This window comes from Neophocaena asiaeorientalis, unplaced genomic scaffold, assembly GCF_003031525.2.
Source record: "Neophocaena asiaeorientalis asiaeorientalis breed wild unplaced genomic scaffold, Neophocaena_asiaeorientalis_V1.1 scaffold155, whole genome shotgun sequence".
NCBI classification, from domain to species: domain Eukaryota; kingdom Metazoa; phylum Chordata; class Mammalia; order Artiodactyla; family Phocoenidae; genus Neophocaena; species Neophocaena asiaeorientalis.
This window is the reverse complement of record NW_020173040.1, coordinates 2397040-2414826: the sequence shown is the minus strand read 5'-3', so window position 1 is coordinate 2414826 and position 17787 is coordinate 2397040. Positions and strand designations below refer to the sequence as shown.

Here is a 17787-nt window from a genome sequence, read left to right as displayed (position 1 = left end):
CCGAAAAAAAAAAAAAAAAAAAAAAAATGCAGGTGCTGACCCGGCAGCTCTGTGACTCTGCGTTTCTACCTGGCCCCCAGGGGACAAGGATGCTGCCGTTCCTGCAGCTTCCCCTCCCCTCAAATTCAACCCCCCAGGGTTGAATTCTTTTGCAGTAAGGAGTGAAGGAAGAAAACCAGCATTTTACTCCAGCTGCTCTCACCAACACTGCCTCATTTAATCTTCACAGCAACCTATGACGTATGTGACATATATGGCATTTTTCTTCACATTTTACTAACGGGGAGAGGTACAGTTTCCAGGAGCAGCATGACTAAGGTTCCCCAAGCCCGCCCCACCCCCTCCAGATCAGGGGATTGGAGAGAAGAGGGTCCACTACCCCACGCTCCTGGGAGTCGGAGGAGGGAAGGGGGCAGGACCCCAGAGTCACACGTCATGCCCGTTCTCTGACCCAGGGAGCTGGACGAGACAGGATGAGGAGTGGAGGGGTGACGTGGAGGAAGGGGAGCCTCAGAAGGGAAAGGCGGAGAGGTTCAGCTGGCCGCCACTGGGGCCTGGGAGCTCGGCTGTGGGGACCCTCCCGCAGGGCCCCCCACCCAGGCCGGAGACTCAGGTTGTCAGGGGGAGGCACTGTGTTTCCAGCTCCCTGGAGCCTGTTTCCCAGTGGGGATGTGCTGGAGGGGGCGGTTCATCCCTGCTCCTGTGGGTCAGGTGAGGGAGAGGAGGTCAGATGCTCAGGCCAGGAGCTGTGTCCTGGGGAGAAAATGCCTCTCAGGCAGCAGCCCCCCAGGTGGAGGCAGCGGTGCAGCCGTGATGAGCAGTCAGAGAGGACTGCGGACACTGAAACATCATCAGCCGTAATCCACAGAAAGCTTCCTTTTATTGCCCAATATCCTCTTTAGCTGTGGCTTCAAATCATCGGTCCCACTGAAGCAGTGAGGGTGGCCAAGCCGTGCGTCCATCTCTTTAGGCTGGGAACATCCATTAGTAAAGACTTGACTGAACAGCTGGTTCAGTGGCCTGGGGGCTGGGACGAGAGGGAGCCCTGGGGTCGGCTTCCGCCTTGATACAGAGGTGCTTTCAGCCCCACCGACCTCCCTCCCCACCAAGTGCAGGAGCCTCTGGATCTCACAGACCCTGGGGCACGTGTCTGACGTGTCAGGCAGCAGATCCATCTACAAATGTGCAGCAGTGAGCTTGGGAACTGAAGCAGCCGTGGCAGCCAACACCCATTCACACTGCTGGGTGCCCGACACCTGCCAGGGTTCTGTCCTCAAAGTAACCTGACCACGCAGCAGCCTTGGTGGACAGCTGAGGGGACGGAGGGGCAGGAAGCTTGGCTGGCCTGCCCGGGGTCAGGGCTGCACGGCTGGGAAGGGGCAGAGGGTCTGCTCCAGAAGCCGTGCACTCACTGCCTGGCCGAGCGAGGTGAGGGAGGAAGGCCAGAGCCACAGCAGGCAGGGCTGCTAGGTCCCAGGAGCGGATTTTCTCTCAGGTTCATTGTGAAGCACAGACGGTTTCCAGCAAGGGCGAGGCAGGGACTCAGGGTCAGTCTTGCTGCCAACCCCACTCACACATCACAGATGCCAAGGCTTCACCCAGGGCTGTGCCCAGTGAGACCGAGCCAGTGGGGTGACCCACCCGTGCTTGAGTTCTCCTCGTGGGCCTTGGGTTCTAGCGTGATTGGTGTCAGTGAAGAGAAGGTGTCACAGAGCAGAAGAGCACAGAAGGCATGGAGGGCATAGCCTCCTGCACAAGGACTGAGGCCACGGGGCTTTGGGAAGGAGCTTCGGGACCACCGGCCACAAGAAGGCAGAGACTCTGCTTCCAGGCCCGGGTGTCCCTTCCAGCCGGCCTCGAGATGCTGCAGGACACTTTTGCCGCTTTCATTAGTTCAGAACCTTAAGTGACTCGGAGAGCTGTGCTTTAGCAACTTTCAGTTCCTCTCATGAAAGACATTTGAGGGCAAATCATAATTGAATTAGAGCTTTGGAAAGGATATAAAAGACTGCCTTTTTTTTCTTTTCAACAGCCTTGCACGGGGCAGCTGCATTCCAGACTGTGAGCCAGGCACCTACTTTGACTCTGAGCTGATCAGGTGCGGGGAATGCCATCCCACCTGCCAGACCTGCGTGGGTGAGTTCACGGCCTGCGGGGACCACATTTGGAGCCCAAGTTCCCCAGGCCGGTGGGCTGACTACCTGGAAACCCAGAAAGCCCTAGGACTTGCAGGCTTCCGTGGGCGTTGCAGCATTAAATCCCAGAAGCCCTACCAGGGGCTGGGAGGGGGAAAGGGGAATAGTGATTAATGGGTACAGAGGTTCAGCTTGGGAAGATAAAAAATATCTGGGGATGGATGGATGGTGGTGATGCTTGCATAGCAATATGAATGCACTTAATGCCACTGAACTGTGTGCTTAAATGGTTCGTATGGTCAGTTGTATGTTACGTACATTTTACCACAATTTTTAAAATTAAAAAAAAAAAAAGAAAAACCACAAGGGCCCACTTGGAGCAGCCTGGGTTTCCCGGTGTCAGGAGCCCAGCCAGGTAGGGGATGCTTTCAGGCCGGGAAGGGATGCTAACTGCTAGTGAGCTCTTGCGTGGAACCCAGCCCTCACCTCAGGGTAGCAGTGCCGGAGTTTCACGATTCATCGATTCTTGGGGGAGAGGCTGGGCAAGTTCCTGTGGTGAAGGAAGAAGGCTTTTTAAAACATAGCCTTAGTTCCTTGTACTTGTCTTCCCTATTTTGAACATTTTACTCAAAGAGGAAAAGATCTCTGTAAGCAATTTTATGTGTATTGTAATTTCCCACAGAGATGATAGCATAGCTGCCTTCCAGGCGCAGTTTTTACGCAGAATCGCAGAGAATGATTGTCTTGTTGGGTTTCGTGCTGCAGACTTGTTGGCACCGGGATATTGTAGCACATTCTGAGCTTGTGGACTCATACGTATTTCTGATGGAATCTTCTCCTCTTGATCCTCCTTCCTGACCCAGCGCTTTGGTCCTTGTTCTAAGAAACCCACATCAGGTTGAGTTTTTGCTGCAGTAACGCTGTAAGAATTAGGTCTCTGCTGAGTCACTGATGCCGTAACATGGGTCCCGGGATGCATGGCAGGACGGGGCAGCCGTCCCAGTGTGGCCACGTGAGCCCATGTCAAGGGGCCCTTGACCCGAAGTGGACATGCCATGGCAAAGACCAGCACTCTCAAGGCCTTTGGAAGATGTGCCTTCCTGGGGCCCCCTCCTGGGACAACCCCCCGAAAGGCAGGGGCCCAGCAGCCTTTCCTAGCGTTTGCCTCGTGGCCTGTCATTTTCATTGTTTTTCTTTGACTCATTGTTTAGCCCAGGTTGAAAGAGCATTGCCGATGTTACTTATTTAAATTTCAAAGGCACTTGAATCCATAAAAGTCAGGCGTGTAGCTTTAGATTTCATTTATTCAGTGTGGTTTCCTTTGTCTGCATCCCCACACTGCCTGTTGGCAAACAGTCTCTCACTCAGTCCAGAGACCTCTTTGTCACTTGAGGGGTCAGGCTGTCCAGGGGTCTCCCCTGCTCCCCACACCTGCCTGCCCGGGTTCCCTCTATGCTCTGGGACGTGTGCATCCACCCCGGACACTGCTAGGACAGGGGCCCCACCCACTTCCAGCGCTGAAGGCTTCTCGCTGCCTATCACGGTCCCTGTCGGGAGCCCCTGGCCACCCGGCGCTCCCCTCCCAGCTCCCACTCCGTGACCACTGCTGCTCCCCGCTTGTGAGGGGCCTGGGTGCGGTGTGGGGAGAGTCGTGGTTAGACACGAGTACAGCATGGAGCACGGTGGCATCTGTCCCCACCCCAGGCCAGCAGTACCTTGGGACACTCAGTGGTGACTCAGTAGGAATAAGCCTCTTCCCATCCTGGTCCAAGTACCCAGAGCCTCTGGCACAGATGATGTGATCCCTTGGGGAACCCATCTGCCTTGGGTGGGTGCAGGGGACCCAGCAGGGCATGGCGCGTGGGTCAGCAGCTAGCGGCCAGTGGGGCACATGTGTGTGGAGTTGAGGGGCATGAGGGCCGGGCCTCACCCAGGGGAGCACGACATGAAATAGCAGATGAAAACCACCATGACAGGTCAAGAGAGAGATGGCAGAAGAAAGGAACGCATTTTGTATCTTAGCACCCTTCATAGCACGTTTTTCCTGCCTTTTGAATAAGGGCCCTGCGTTTTCACTTTGTCCTGGGCCCCACAAATGATGCAGTGGATCCTGCCTAAGCCTCACCCGTTTTGCTACGATTTTTATGATCTGTGTCTGCTTTTCGAGTGTCTGACGCCTGGAAAGCCTTGTGACTAAATGGAATCCCTGAGAGACTTTGAATTACAAAGTTCACAATGTTTAGTAGTAGTGAAAGTAGTTGCTCTAGGAGATTTGTGTTGACTCCGCTTTTGTCATCGTGGTAAAAGATCCGGGACATAAAACCTACCACTTTGAAGTGCGTGCCTCAGCAGCACTGAGCACCTTCACGTTGTCACGGGGCCGTCGCCTCCGCCCGTCCCAGGGCTTTCTCTTCTTCTAACCCCAGCTGAACGGGTTTCATCCGCTTTTTTTTTTTTTGCGGTACACGGGCCTCTCACTGTTGTGGCCTCTCCCGTTGCGGAGCACAGGCTCCGGGCGCGCAGGCTCAGTGGCCATGGCTCACGGGCCCAGCCGCTCTGCGGCATGTGGGATCTTCCCGGACCGGGAAGGCGGCGGCATCGGCAGGCGGACTCTCAACCACTGCGCCACCAGGGAAGCCCCATCCGCTTTTAAGTTTAGCAAATTGAGCATTAAACTAGGAGCAAACAAGAATGAGTGTTCTTTCTCATTGCAGAAGCTCCTTAGGCACTGGGGACCCTGGCGGCCCGGGCAGTAGGACATGGGTGGTGGGGTTTGTGGAGGGCACCAACGCCAGATGCTCCCTGCAGATAAGTGATGGGGGCTGGGGCACAAGAGCAGCCGTCCATCCAGACGGACATAAACCAGACGCATTTGTGGGGCGGCTCTCCCACTGCATTGCTGCAACAGAGGGAGGACACCCCCGTGGAGACCCCAGGCAGGTGGGCAGCTACTCCTCATGAAGGCCCTGGAACCCCAAGGGCTCCCGCTTCTGCCTCACGCTCAGTCCTGGGCGAGCTCAGAATCCCCTTCCAAGCTGGAAGCTATGGTTCTGAGAGCAGAAACCAGCTGCCAGAGCACCAAGCCTCGGGGCTGGACCTCCGTCTGCAAAGGGGTCCTCCCGTGACGCAGCCCAGAGGCCCCCCGTAGGTCCAGAATTCACTCCACCTCTGCCTCAGCTGTCAGGCCTCAAGCCGAGACAGGACCACAGTGGGGGGAGGTCTAAGGAGGGGCTGTGGTCTCCGTGAGCATCTGAGATGGTTTCTCCCTGAGTTCGACCCTCCAAGCCATCAGCCAGTGGCCACCTCACTGCCTCTCTGATGCTCCTTGGGGACTCTGACACGGAAGTGCACACCCAGCACTGACGTGTCGTTGGCCTGAATGAATGAACAGATGGGCAGACAGACAGATGGACAGCACGGTTTCTTCACTCTGGACCACTGCCTGCCCAGGCTGGTGAGTCCTCCTGACTGGGCTGCAGATTTTCCTTCACGACTCTTGACCCTTTGTTCAGAGCTCTTGCCTTTTCTGGTCCCCACGCCTTACCCCATAAGCCCTTAGCTGTTTTTTCTCTGTTGAAAGAGTCCTGATCCTTCACACCAAATACCTGTCAACCCCAGGCCCCCAATCCTCTTCTTTCCCTTTTCCCACATATTCTTACACCAAGTTCTGTCCACTAGAAATACGATGTGAGCTACTGATGCAGCTTTAAGTTCCCTCAAGAAACAGGTGAAAATAATTACAACATCTTATTTAATCCCATGTATCTAAATGCTATCATTTCTACATGTAATCAATATTTTAAAAATCAACGAGCTATTTCACTTTTTTTTTTTTTTTAAACTGTGTCTCTGAAATCCAGTGTGTAAGTGTGTTTGGCCAGGCCACATTTTGAGAACTCAGAGCTACCTGTGGCTGCCCTAGCCGAAATCGGGCCCAGGCCTGTTGGGAAAGGAAGCACCTGGAATCGGGGCCGATGAACGCGGCCCGGGCAGTGGGAGGTGTGCTGAGCTTGGTGCAGCCTCCGTGTCCCCATCCGTGAGGTGTGGGCATGAGGCCCACCTCCGAGGAGTGGCGAGGCGGGCCCAGTGCAAATGCACAGCGGCACCTGGGTGAATCTAGCTGTGTGGTGGCCTTGGGGTGTCTGAATAGGACCTGGATCTTACAGGTGCTGCAGCAGGTCTTGGACACATGATGGGCAGGTGGGCGGTCCCTGACCTCTGCTGCTCTTCCCGTACCCCTCAGGGCCCAGCAGAGAAGAATGTATTCACTGTGCCCCAAACTTCCACTTCCAAGACTGGAAATGTGTGCCAGCCTGTGGTGAGGGCTTCTACCCAGAGCAGATGCCAGGCTTGCCCCACAAAGTGTGCCGAAGGTATGTGCGCCTTCCAGGCAGTCCTCCTGACTTAGCCCGAGATGTCCGGGGAAGGGCGGTCAGCGGTGCCTGTGGAGGAGTGGCAGGAGGGCTGGGTCTGGTGGCCCCTGTTCCAGGGGCTGGGGGCAGGGTGTGCCATGTTCCACAACAGCAGTGGGTGCAGTGGGCAGACAGGAACCCGTTTACAGAGGAGGGGACCCTGCAGGTGGTGATGGCCAAGGTCACAGTCAGGCGGCGGCCCTCATGCCTTTGTTCACGTCTTGAGTATCTGTGGAGACCTACTGTGTATCAGGCGCTGTGTGGCTGGGAAGGCAGGATGTGGAGGACGGGGCCCTGACTGGAGGAGCCACCACCCCGGGGCAGACACCAGGGACCCCACCTGCACCCCGGACCACAGTGTGTTCACAGCATGTCATTAAGGAAACCATGTGCAGGATTTGTTTAAAATTTACATTGGATAATTTAGAGAAAATACAAGATCCCGACAACTTCCTCATTCTAAAGCCGCTTCCAGCCGGTGCAGAGATGTTATAACCCTGCTCCTTCTCCTTTTCCGCTCCCTCCCGTGTGTCCGCCAGGCGCGCCATCCTTTTCTGGGGCTCTGAGCAGTGTTCTCTCTTGTCACGGGATGCGGGCAGTGAAAGGAGAAGCCGTCTGCCTGGTGTCCTCTTGTCCTGCTGAATCTTGCCTCATGTCAGGCCTCATCATCTGGAGCCCAGGAACAGGGCAGGGCAGTCTGTCTCGTCCAGGCTGAGAGTGACGATGAGGAGTCTGCAGGTGACCTTGAAGATCACGATGGTGGGAGTGGGAAAGGGACCGTCCCTCTGACGTAGACTCAAAGAGGGAGCCTCAGGCGCCCACTTCAGAGCAGTGCAGGGAGACCATGCCCATCTGGCAGCTCACAGCTGGAGACCCACAGTGAGGATCTTTGAGATCCTCTCAGGCTGTGTTTCAGAACTCTTGTGGATTGTAACCTATTCTTTAAAACAAACAAACAAACAAAAACCAACAACCTACGTGAGCAAATGAGAGACCACCTGCTCCTTGCGCTTGTGGGACCCACTCAAAGAGGGTTAGGGTTTCAGCCCCACTACCCAGCCACCTTCACCCAGCCTTGCTGAGTCCCATGAAGGACCCTCGGCACCGGTGTCTGAAGTAAAGTTTCATTTTAACCAGCCAGCTTGTTCCAGGGTGATTACCCTAAGTATGGCAGCCAGGGACAATGCGCATTACACAGTGATAATCAGATTCGTTTGTCAGACACCCTGGCTCTCAGAGGATGCTGGGAATTCCCATGAGTATGGCAGACAGCCCCGCAGGGCACCCAGAAGCTATGGGGTCCCCAGTGCCAGGAGGCAGGGGGCAGGCAGCCCCTGTGAGCCCCTCCTTGGCTGAGGAGGACAGGAGCTCCCTGGGTGCTCACCTCCACGCGTGGCAAAGCTTTCAGTCTTGGAGGGTTGCTGGGGCTGACACAGCAGGCCTCAGAGATATACCCCCAGGAAGTGCCCTGCACGGGACGCCTAGGTGGTGAATCGCTAGCACTTCAGAGAATTCCCGTCTCCCGAGTCCCAGGGCTCTGGAGACCCCTCAGTGTGGATGCCCCTGGAAGGACAAATGGCCTTGGGCTTCTCCCCACCGAGGCAGCAGCAGCGTTCAGAGAGCCTGGCTTCCCGAAGGCCCCAGAATGCTGAGTGCCGGCCAGGGCAGCCTTGAGGGAGCGAGCAGCTAGGCAGGGCTCATGGGGAAAAGCCGGGCCGGGCCGCAGGCCTGCCAGGTCGGCAGCCTGGATGCCGAGTCGAGACCCGTTATGCTGAGGCCCACGGACGAGATCAGTCCATGATGAGTATCTCAAAAGAGGCGCCGGCCACCCCAAGACTTAGGAAGAGGACCTAGAAGAGGGAGCAAGGACCTCTTTGAAGACAGAGCAACTCGGTGGGGTGTCTGCCCCCCACCCTCCTACCACCCTCACTCCCCCAGCCCCTCCTGGGTATGTTGAGGCAGGGCAAGACTCAGGCAGGCCTTCTGCTCTGTCCTGTGTCCAGTGTGACGAGATATCTGCCATCTGACTGTCACCTGGAACAGCCTAAAGACGGGAGGGGGGGAAGTGGCCCCGGCAGCAGGGCAGGGAGAGGACTGCATCGGGCGCCGCCCTGCAGAGTTTGGCAGGACAGTCGCTGTGGTGTTTGGGGGTGAGGTCAGAACCAGAGGCGTCTTGAAAGCCCCCTGCCCAAGAGGACCACCTGGCAGCCACGGTAACCTTGACGGAGGAGCCAAGAGGGTCTCTCGGAGAAACAGGGGCCCCCGAGGCAGTTGGGGGAGCGGCCCGGTGCCGGATTTTTCCCCAAGCCGGGGCCTCCAGATCCGAGCCCAGGCTGGCCGACACCTGACCGAGGCCTTGTGAGGCCCTGAGAGAGAGCCCATCCGAGGCTGCCCGGGCTTCTGCTTGCGGAACTGGGAGATGCTGAAAAGTGGTGGATTAAGCTGCTGCGTTATGGTCATTTGTTACATGGCCGAAGAAAACCGACACAGCTCCGGGGACGGCCATGGAGATCCTGAGGCTCTGTGAGGCTGAATCTGGAGAAGAAAGAGAGCTGTGTGCAGCTGGGTCTCCACTGTAGCCGCCCCCTTACTGTTTATAGCAAAGCAACCCTCAGCCAGGGCCTTCGAGACAGCTGACCACCAATTACACGGCTTGGCTTGGCCCTAGCTCCTGTGTCACTAGCAGACATCATCTGTAAGAGAAGCGGGAGTTGGGGGGCGTGGTCCCCCCGTGCAGTGGCATGAGGTGCCTGTGGCCCGGCCAGAGCAGTGCAGCAGGACAGGGGCCAGGCCCTGGGGTCTTCCCCAGAGTGCGCAGTAAGCGTCTGCACGTCGGGCCCGTCCTCCCGCTCCAGGGTCTGTGAGGGGGGAGGGCCGGCTCTTGCTGCAGGAGGAGGAAGTCGGAGGGGCTCCTGGATGCGGTTTGCCTGTGGGTTTACACGTTTATAAACATAAACTATGGGCCCGAACTCCAGTTTGGGGGTGACCCCAGGAGAACAAAAGCCACCTCTCATCCAGGCTGAGGGCCTGCTATCCCGGAGGCCCTGTGCAGGCAGAATCCATGATGGCACCTGACCCCGGCACAGGCCCACTCAGGAAGGAGGCCTACAGTGAGCCTTGCTGTTGACGTCTGGTCGCTGCCTGGGAGGTGGCATCTGTCCCAAGCACTGCCTACCCGATGCCCCACCCACCCTGTCCGAGCCCTGCTCCCGGGCCTGCAGCTGACAGGGAGCTGGGAGGTGGGTCTAGGGAGACCCAGTCCCTGGAGCTGGACACGGAGAAGGCAGCAGGTACAGCCCAGGTCCCTTCATGGCCCAGAGCAGGAAGGGGCGTCGGCAGGCTCTTCTGTGAAGGGCCCGATGGTGAGTCGTTTAGGCTTTGCTGGCCGTACAGTCACCAGAGCAGCCGCTCAGCTCCAGTGCCACAGACGCAGCCACAGACAGACCCAGATAAACGCACGGGACAGTGGAGTGCGCTGACCCTCCCACCCCCAAGGTCACGGCACTCTGTCAGCAATAGTCCTGGGTCCTGTCTCCGGGACAGGTCGAAAGGGCATCCCCACCCTCTGTCCCCAGGGGGGAGGCTGACGTCACCACAAAGGAGGCTCAGCCCCGGCTAGCCCCAGGGTCATGTCCATCACATTCAGGGGAGCCTGGCCCCAAGCCCCAAGAGTCAATGCTGACATCCTCAGGGAGCCACCTGTGGCCACAGTGCCCAGGAGGGCGTCCAGGTGAGCCACGGGGAGGTTCAGAGACCTGGGCCCATCCTCAGCTCCGGGCATCCTCCTGCCAACTGGCCGTGACCGTCTCCGCGCTCCCAGGGCAATAGAGGAGATACATGCAGATGCTTGGCCAGGGTCTCGGGCCGTCGTGGGGGGCACCGTTACAGCCAGGGGGTGCAGGGCGGGAGGGCTCTGGGAAGGGGCCTGGAGTGACTGTGTCTCTTTCCCATCTGGGAACCCGTGTTCCCCTGCAGGTGTGACGAGAGCTGCTTGAGCTGTGAAGGCTCCAGCAGGAACTGCAGCCGGTGTAAGACAGGCTTCACACAGCTGGGAACATCGTGCATCACCAACCACACGTGCAGCAATGGTGAGCGTGGGTGGGTGACCGCCCTGAGCTACCTCAGGGCTGCCCCGGGCAGAAGAGAAAGGAAAAGAAGATGCAGGGACCTCAGTCCCCTGGACAGCCCTGTGGCCCCTCCTCCCAGTGACCACTTGGCTCTCCCCTGGGCCTCCTCCCTTCCCTTTAGGCCTCTCACATTGACCAGACAGGCATCTCCACTACCAGCACAGCTAGTGCGGGTCGGTCCGTTGAGTAACTCTTACAAATGATTCTGTTCTCGCACCGTTCCCACTCTCCTGCCATAAGCCCAAGGTGGCCTGGGTGTGGTGACATGTGTTAGGAGAGGCCAGACCTTGGAGGTCAAAGTCAGGAGGCCTGAAGGCTCTCAGCCTCCCTGCACATGTGTCAAGGCCCGCATGTCCATGGGAAGGACCTGCCTCTGTGCTGTGGGAGAGCCCTGGTGCTTTAAGCCGACAGGGAGAGGCAAGGATGGACTGTGAAAACAGGATCTCAGAGGAGACCAATTTGGGGATTCCGGGCAAGAGAAAGCTTGGCAGGGGACTCTGGCCTGGAGACCCAGTGCAGGGGCCGTGGGCAGACGTGCCATGGCGAGAAGGAGCCTCCATGCTCAGCAAGCCTAGGGAGGAGCAGTCTGGGGCTGGCTCTGGGCACTGTGAGCTGGCAGGCGTGCAGGAGAGGGTAACCGCCAGTGCCATGCTGTCCGTGGGCACGGAGCTGGCACCGGCCCCGGCCTGGCAGAGCATGAAGCCTGCAGAGAGCACCCTGGGCACGCCCTGTGGACCACAAGGTGGTTTTCTTGGCTTGCAGAATTATGTCCCTTCAAAGACCAGGAAGCTCCTGATTTAGGAAGCCACCTCCTTGGGTTATGTATCCAGCCCGAGAAAGTGAGGCTATCCCCGGGGTGGGGGGGGGTCTCCCGGTTCCCATGAATGGCAACATCCTCAAAAGCCAGCTGCCGAGGGGAGGGGCCAGCCTCCATGGCTCTTCCCTTCCCCCTCAGCCTTTCCCTCTTGGTGACCCCCTTCCTCCCCCATTTGGGGTGTCCCCGGGATCACGGCATATCCTCCATCCTGCCCCTGCCAGGCCTGACCCCATCTTCCTCCCAAGTCCCCCAGCACAGCTGTCCAGGAAGAGGAACACAGGGACCACGAGGGCTCCCTGGCACAGCCCAGGTGTCCCCAGGCCCCGCCCGCTCCCCTGCCACCCCGAGTCTGCTTTTGTCTCCCAGACTCAGCTCTGGCCTCTGCCGCGCCAGGCCCACCACACATCACGGGGGTGACTGGGAGGGCTGCCGCCCCCGCTCCCACTATGTCCCCAGCAGAATGGGGTGATGGGAACAATCCTATCTGGCCCCCAAATCTCACATGTCCCTCCTTTCTCCTTCCCGGGGGCCCAGCCGATGAGACCTTCTGCGAGATGGTCAAGTCCAACCGGCTCTGCGAACGCAAGCTCTTCATCCAGTTCTGCTGCCGCACCTGCCTCCTGGCTGGGTAGGGACGCCCGGCCGCCCGCACAGGGCAGGGCCCCTCCTGTCTGTCCATCCACCTTCCTCCAGGCTGTCGGCCAGAGTCTGTTTCAGGAGTGGTACCCTGCATCTGACAGCTTTATCTCCCCAGGAGCGAGGTCCTTCCGCGGCATCTCTGGGCGCCCAGGCCAGGGGGGTGAGGGCTTCGAGGAGGTGTCGGCGATGTCCCCTGCTTGCTGGCTCCATTCTTCTGGCTAACTCACAACGGGAACAGAACCAATTCCAGGAATCCACAGCTCCAGCTTCAGAGCAGCTTCTGGGACCATAAGTTTACTGAATCTTCGAGACCAAAGCAGAAAGGCAGGATGCTTGGTGCATTGCTCTTCTCCCCATGCTTTTGGGCAGCCCGCAGACCCCTGGGCTGTGCCCCTGCGTGATGGAGGGCTAAGGGGCATACCTGCTCATCTGCCTGCCACAGTCTGGGGGATGGTCTGATCAGACTGTAAATAAAACAGATTTCGGGGCACACGTGTGACCACTGGGGATGGAGCATCTATTTCTCCATAATCAGCAACTTCTGAAACTGCAGCCATGGCTTAGAAAGTCTAATCCCAAACGGATGGGTTGGAGGGACCCTCCTTCCTCTGCTGCCCTTTCCTCTGAGGGAGCTGAAGGTCCCTGGTCTCTGCATCCTGTCTGTGTCTCTGGGAGTCTCATGGCCCAGATGAATGGTCACCTCTGCCTAACACAGGAGGCGTCCTGGGGGCTGGCCAAAAGGTGCCCCAACGACCAAGCAATTCTTCCTACCAAAATGTAAACCCAGCCTGTGAACTGTTAATTGTCTGTCGTGTCCCATTTTGTGGAATTGCTTTGAAAATACATTGGCCCTGCTTTTCAGGAGACTTGTTCTCAAGGTGGGCGCCCCTGTGTCTGTGTGTGCTATGAGCCTAACGACATGGCTGGATTTATTTTTGCCAAACCTGTGTGGGTATTTTATAAGCTACGTGTTCTAATTTTTACCAATGTTAATTATTTTGACAAATATTTCATATATTTTCATTGATATGCACAGATCTGCTTGATCAAGTCCCTTTAATATGGGAGTAACATTTGCCTTAAATTTTTTCGAGCTCATTCTCCATTTCGTCCTGCTCCCCTCTTTGACTGTAACACATTTGACGAGTCCCCTGTCAGCTGGGGGGGAGCCCAGCTGTTGTTTGTTGAATCCACAACTCCGAAAATGAAATCCACAAAGCAAATACAGTGTCAACCCTAAATTAATAAAAGAGTTAACATTTCACGGCAAAGGAGCCTGTGTTTCTTCCCAAGGCACAACGTTGAAACGTGGGTACTGGCCAGTGTGTGAAATGGCTTTACGTGTGCTTTTATTTCAAGGTCTTTGAGCTTTAGCGAATAATGCTGCCGCAAAGTCGTGGGAGAATCCCGAAGTTCCAGCTCCAGGGCGTCCTTTGGCAAACAGACCCTCTTCGGGCCACAAAAGCCCAGACTGCAAGCCTCTTCACCTAGCCGCGAGTGTGATATCATTAGGTTACAGCTTGTCTTCCGCACAGTGGCTGAAATCCCCGCACCTGTGGGCTCCGCGCTACATGGGATTTTTACCCTGGCCTCTCTGTGAGGTCGGAGTTGTACTTACTAGGAGTCCTTTGTCTGCAAATATAGGAAATGCACTGACTAGAACTGACTTGGGAAAAGACAAAAGTCGGGGAGGGCCGTTGTTTTGGGATTCCAGGGTTGTTTCGGAATTTCAGGAAAGGTGTAGCCGGGGCTTGGGAGCCCTGGGACCAGCATTGTCACCTGGACCCTCACTGCAGCAGTGCCTCCTCTCTGTCCACTTGATGGGACAAATGACAAGACCACTCATAGCTCGCGAGAAACATTGGTGCCCATCCAGCCCTCTAAAGATTTCTGAATCTGCTTCGGGCCCGGGTTCGTCTGCCTTGCATCCGTGTTTGCCCGGTTCCACCAGTTCTGGCCACAGGGACACGTGGCCCCGGAGCCCTTCCAGTGACCACGTGGCCGGAGGTGGGGAGCAGCGTGCAGCTCTCGGAAAGCGGGGGAGGCTATGCGACCCACGAGCTAGCTGCCGCCACGAGCAGGACTTGGCCCGAGTTGTCAAAGGTGACGCAATGAAGGACTGAGTGAGTGTGTTTGGGAGACAGTAGCCAGGACTGGGCAGAATATCAGTAAGAATTCAACCTCCACCAGGAGCCTGATTGAATTAAAACCAGCAACTTGCTAAGCACCTCTGGTGCAGGGCACCATTTTAGCCCCTAGAGCTTTTTGTCCACTGAGAATTCATGGTTTAACATGTTTGCAACTGAACCAGAAATCAAGTCCTGTTATTACCAAAGGACACCACCTACAAGAAGGCCAGCGGGCAGCACATACCCGCCCGGCAGTGGCTGGGTCAGCCTGTGGCGAGTGCAGTGCGGAGTTGAGAAGGTGTTCACAAAGGCCTAAGAACCAGTCACCCCCTTGTTAAAAGGGACTGACCACATAAAATGCCAGTTTGCAAATGGTCCGACCTTAAGATTATCTGGACTCTGTTGGGGCAGGACACGTCTATGGATTTTGTTTTGCCTGATGGACTCGTGTCCTCTAAACCCCTCATTTCACAGACCGAGGCTCGTAGAGCTGAAGTGACTTGTCTGGGGCCGCCCACTGGCGAGGGTGCTCCATCGTGTGCCCCGGGAGGGAGGCTGGCTCTTGGCAGGAGGGATGGTCACTTCTGCAGCTGGCCAAACATTTTAAGCTGTCTTCATTGCCAGGGGATGACATTTTTCTGACCTTGTCCCCAAAGTCTTTGGCACCTCACAGTGGTCCCCAGATGCACGTCCCCATCCCTCCCAGGCCACTGCTGATTTTATACGTTGTACCTCTTCAAAGGGCTGGGGAGAATTGCACTTTTTACAGGAGATGCACTTACAGTGGGAAGGAGGGGGGTGAATGGAGCTTTAAGTACAAAACGGCGGGGCGGGGGGAGGGGGGCAACATAGTCTAAATGTGGCCAATGGTGCAGTTCCCTTGAACTTGGGGGACTGCCCTTCATTGCATTTAAATCATTGATAATGTGGCTGGAGGAGCCTTAAGCCTGCAATCTTGGGGCACACTGGGGCCCCTGGGAGCAGGTGAGGGGTGGAGGTTTAGATCATAGGACGCAAAGGGGAAGGAGGTGGAGAAGTGAAGTAAAAGGAAGGTTATTTTAATAAGAACAAGCAAGGGTGATGGAAAGTAATACACCATAGTCATTCTCTGGCATTGTAAGGTTCTGCCCAGCCGGCTGAGAGGCAGCTAGGGGCCGACTGTCATGAGAAAGGAGTTTGCATCCTGTCCCAGACTTCTCGGCTGCTTTCCTTCATGAGCCAAGGCATTATCCGTCCTGCTGGTTGTCTCAGGCTGTCCTGACGCCCTAGGCTCTGCGGCTTGTCCATGCACGGAACAGCACCCCCTACATGGCACAGCAGCTCCTACCACCCAAAGCTGCCCCCCCCGGGCACCCCCCACTCTGTATCAGCTACACTAAGGGTGGTCCTGTTGAGCAGATGGGCACCAGCGTGCCCAGAGCAGAGCATATCTCATTGCAAAGACAGTGGTTCTCACCCAGGGGGTGATTTTTGTCTCCCTGGAGACGTCTGTACTGACATCTAGTGGGTAGAGGCCAGGGATGCTGCTAAACATCGTGCAATGCACAAGACGTCCCCACAGCAAAGAATTATCCAGCCCCCAAAGGTCAACGGTGCCGAGGAGGCTGAGAAACCCTAGCCAAGAGAAATGAAATCAAAAAAGAAAACCTGTTCTCAACTTCCTAGAGATACCCTAAAATGAATAAAACCAGCTATAGCTTATGTCCCTGTTTGCGAGCTGAAGCAAGGGAAACCCGTACTACTTTCCTTTTTTAAAGTAAAGAAATAAACCTTCTGTTTTGTTTTGTTTTTGTTTTTTAACATCTTTATTGGAGTATAATTGCTTACCCTTTTGTTTTTAATTGAATAAGAGAAGGGCTTGTCAAATCAGCTCTCTGGTCTAAGGACTCCACCTGGTGGTTCTCTCGGGAATGAAGTGAAGTTTGGATTGTTTTCTTTATTTTGAAACAATCAATCGCAAGGCAAAATTACAGAAAAGTTGCAAGTACAGTACAAAGAAATGTTTTCCTGAACAATCTGAAAGTAAATTACCGATGTAATATCCTACCACCTCCTAAATACTTTAAATTATTTCCCATAAACAAGAATCTTCTACATAACCATGGGGATCAGGAAATTGGTATATTCCTACCATCAATCCTCTGACTGGATTCAAGTCTTGCCAGCTGTCCTAATAATGCCCTTAGCAAAAGGGTCCAATTTAGATCACACTCTGCATGTACTCATCAGGGCTCTAGCCTTCAATCTAGAACAGTTCCTTGGTTCTTTGACTTTCATGACCTTGAACCTTTTAAAGACGACCAGCCAGTTATTTGTAGGCTGCCCCTCAATGTGTGCTTGTCTGAGGTTTCCTCATATTTCCATTCAGGTCAAGCATGTTTGACATGAATCTCTCCGAAGCCATGCTGTGTTCTTGTCATTGCATCCTAGTAGGTGATACAAGACTTTGACTTGTTCCATTATTGGTGGTGTTAACTTTGATCAGGTGATGAGGGTTCTGTCCCCTATGCACCCCCGCCCCTGGGCTATGAAGTGATGCCTGCTAAAGGATGTCCACTATCCAACATTGTGCTGATGATCCCAGCCAAAGCAAGAGGGCAAAACATAAAGAACTGGTATAAGAATTGGAAAGGCAGAAATAAAACGTTCATTATTCTCAAAGAGCAGGGTTAGGCATGTAGAAAATCCAAAAGAACAGTTATAGATTAATGATTAGAATTAGTAAATGACTTCAGCAAGACTGCTGGATACAATGCCCGTATCAATTGTATTTCCACTGTAAATCAACTGTATTTCAATATACCAGCACTCAATGATTAGAAAATGGATTTTTTAAAATAGAAGATACTGTTTACAACAGCATCAGAAACTATTCAATAACTAGAATAAATCTAGTAAAAGAGGTATAGGACCTCTACACAAAAACTATAAAACACTAAGAGAAACCAAAGAAGATCTAAATAAATGTTTATGGATTGGAATACTCAATATTGTAAAGATAAGAATTCCCTTCAGGGACTTCCCTGCTTGCACAGTGGTTGAGAATCCGCCCGCCAATGCAGGGGACACGGGTTCGATCCCTGGTCCAGGAAGATCCCACATGCCACGGAGCAACTAAGCCCATGTGCTGCAACTACTGGATCCTGCGCTCTAGAGCCCGTGAGCCACAACTACTGAGCCCACGTGCTGCAACTCCCAAAGCCCGTGTGCCTAGAGCTCATGCTCCACAACAACAGAAGCCACCGCAAAGAGAAGCCCATGCACCACAACGATCCAAAAAAAAAAAAAAAAAAAAAAAATTCCCTTCATCCAAAGATCCAATACAATATAAATCAAAGTATGGGTTCATTTTTAAATACAAGAATTATCTAAAATTTCTATTAAAATGCAAAGGGCAATAATAACCAAGACAATGTTGAAAAACAAAGTGGCTCTTTTTTTGAGGTGAACATCAAGTTTTAAAATAGAGCTTAGGGCTTCCCTGTTGGCGCAGTGGTTGAGAGTCTGCCTGCCGATGCAGGGGATACG

General features: G+C 54.9%; 1 protein-coding gene across 1 annotated transcript in view; it reads left to right on the top strand.

Moving 5' to 3' along the window:
• PCSK6 (proprotein convertase subtilisin/kexin type 6) overlaps positions 1–13392 on the top strand; it is a 144519-nt gene extending 131127 nt beyond the window's left edge. Inside the window, exons 18-22 of the mRNA XM_024742731.1 lie at positions 2033–2136; positions 6379–6508; positions 10523–10635; positions 12026–12119; positions 12246–13392. Of these exons, the coding sequence (XP_024598499.1) occupies positions 2033–2136; positions 6379–6508; positions 10523–10635; positions 12026–12119; positions 12246–12294 (490 nt within the window). The 3' untranslated portion in view covers positions 12295–13392. The remainder of the gene's footprint in view (positions 1–2032; positions 2137–6378; positions 6509–10522; positions 10636–12025; positions 12120–12245) is intronic.
• Positions 13393–17787: the final 4395 nt, after the last annotated feature.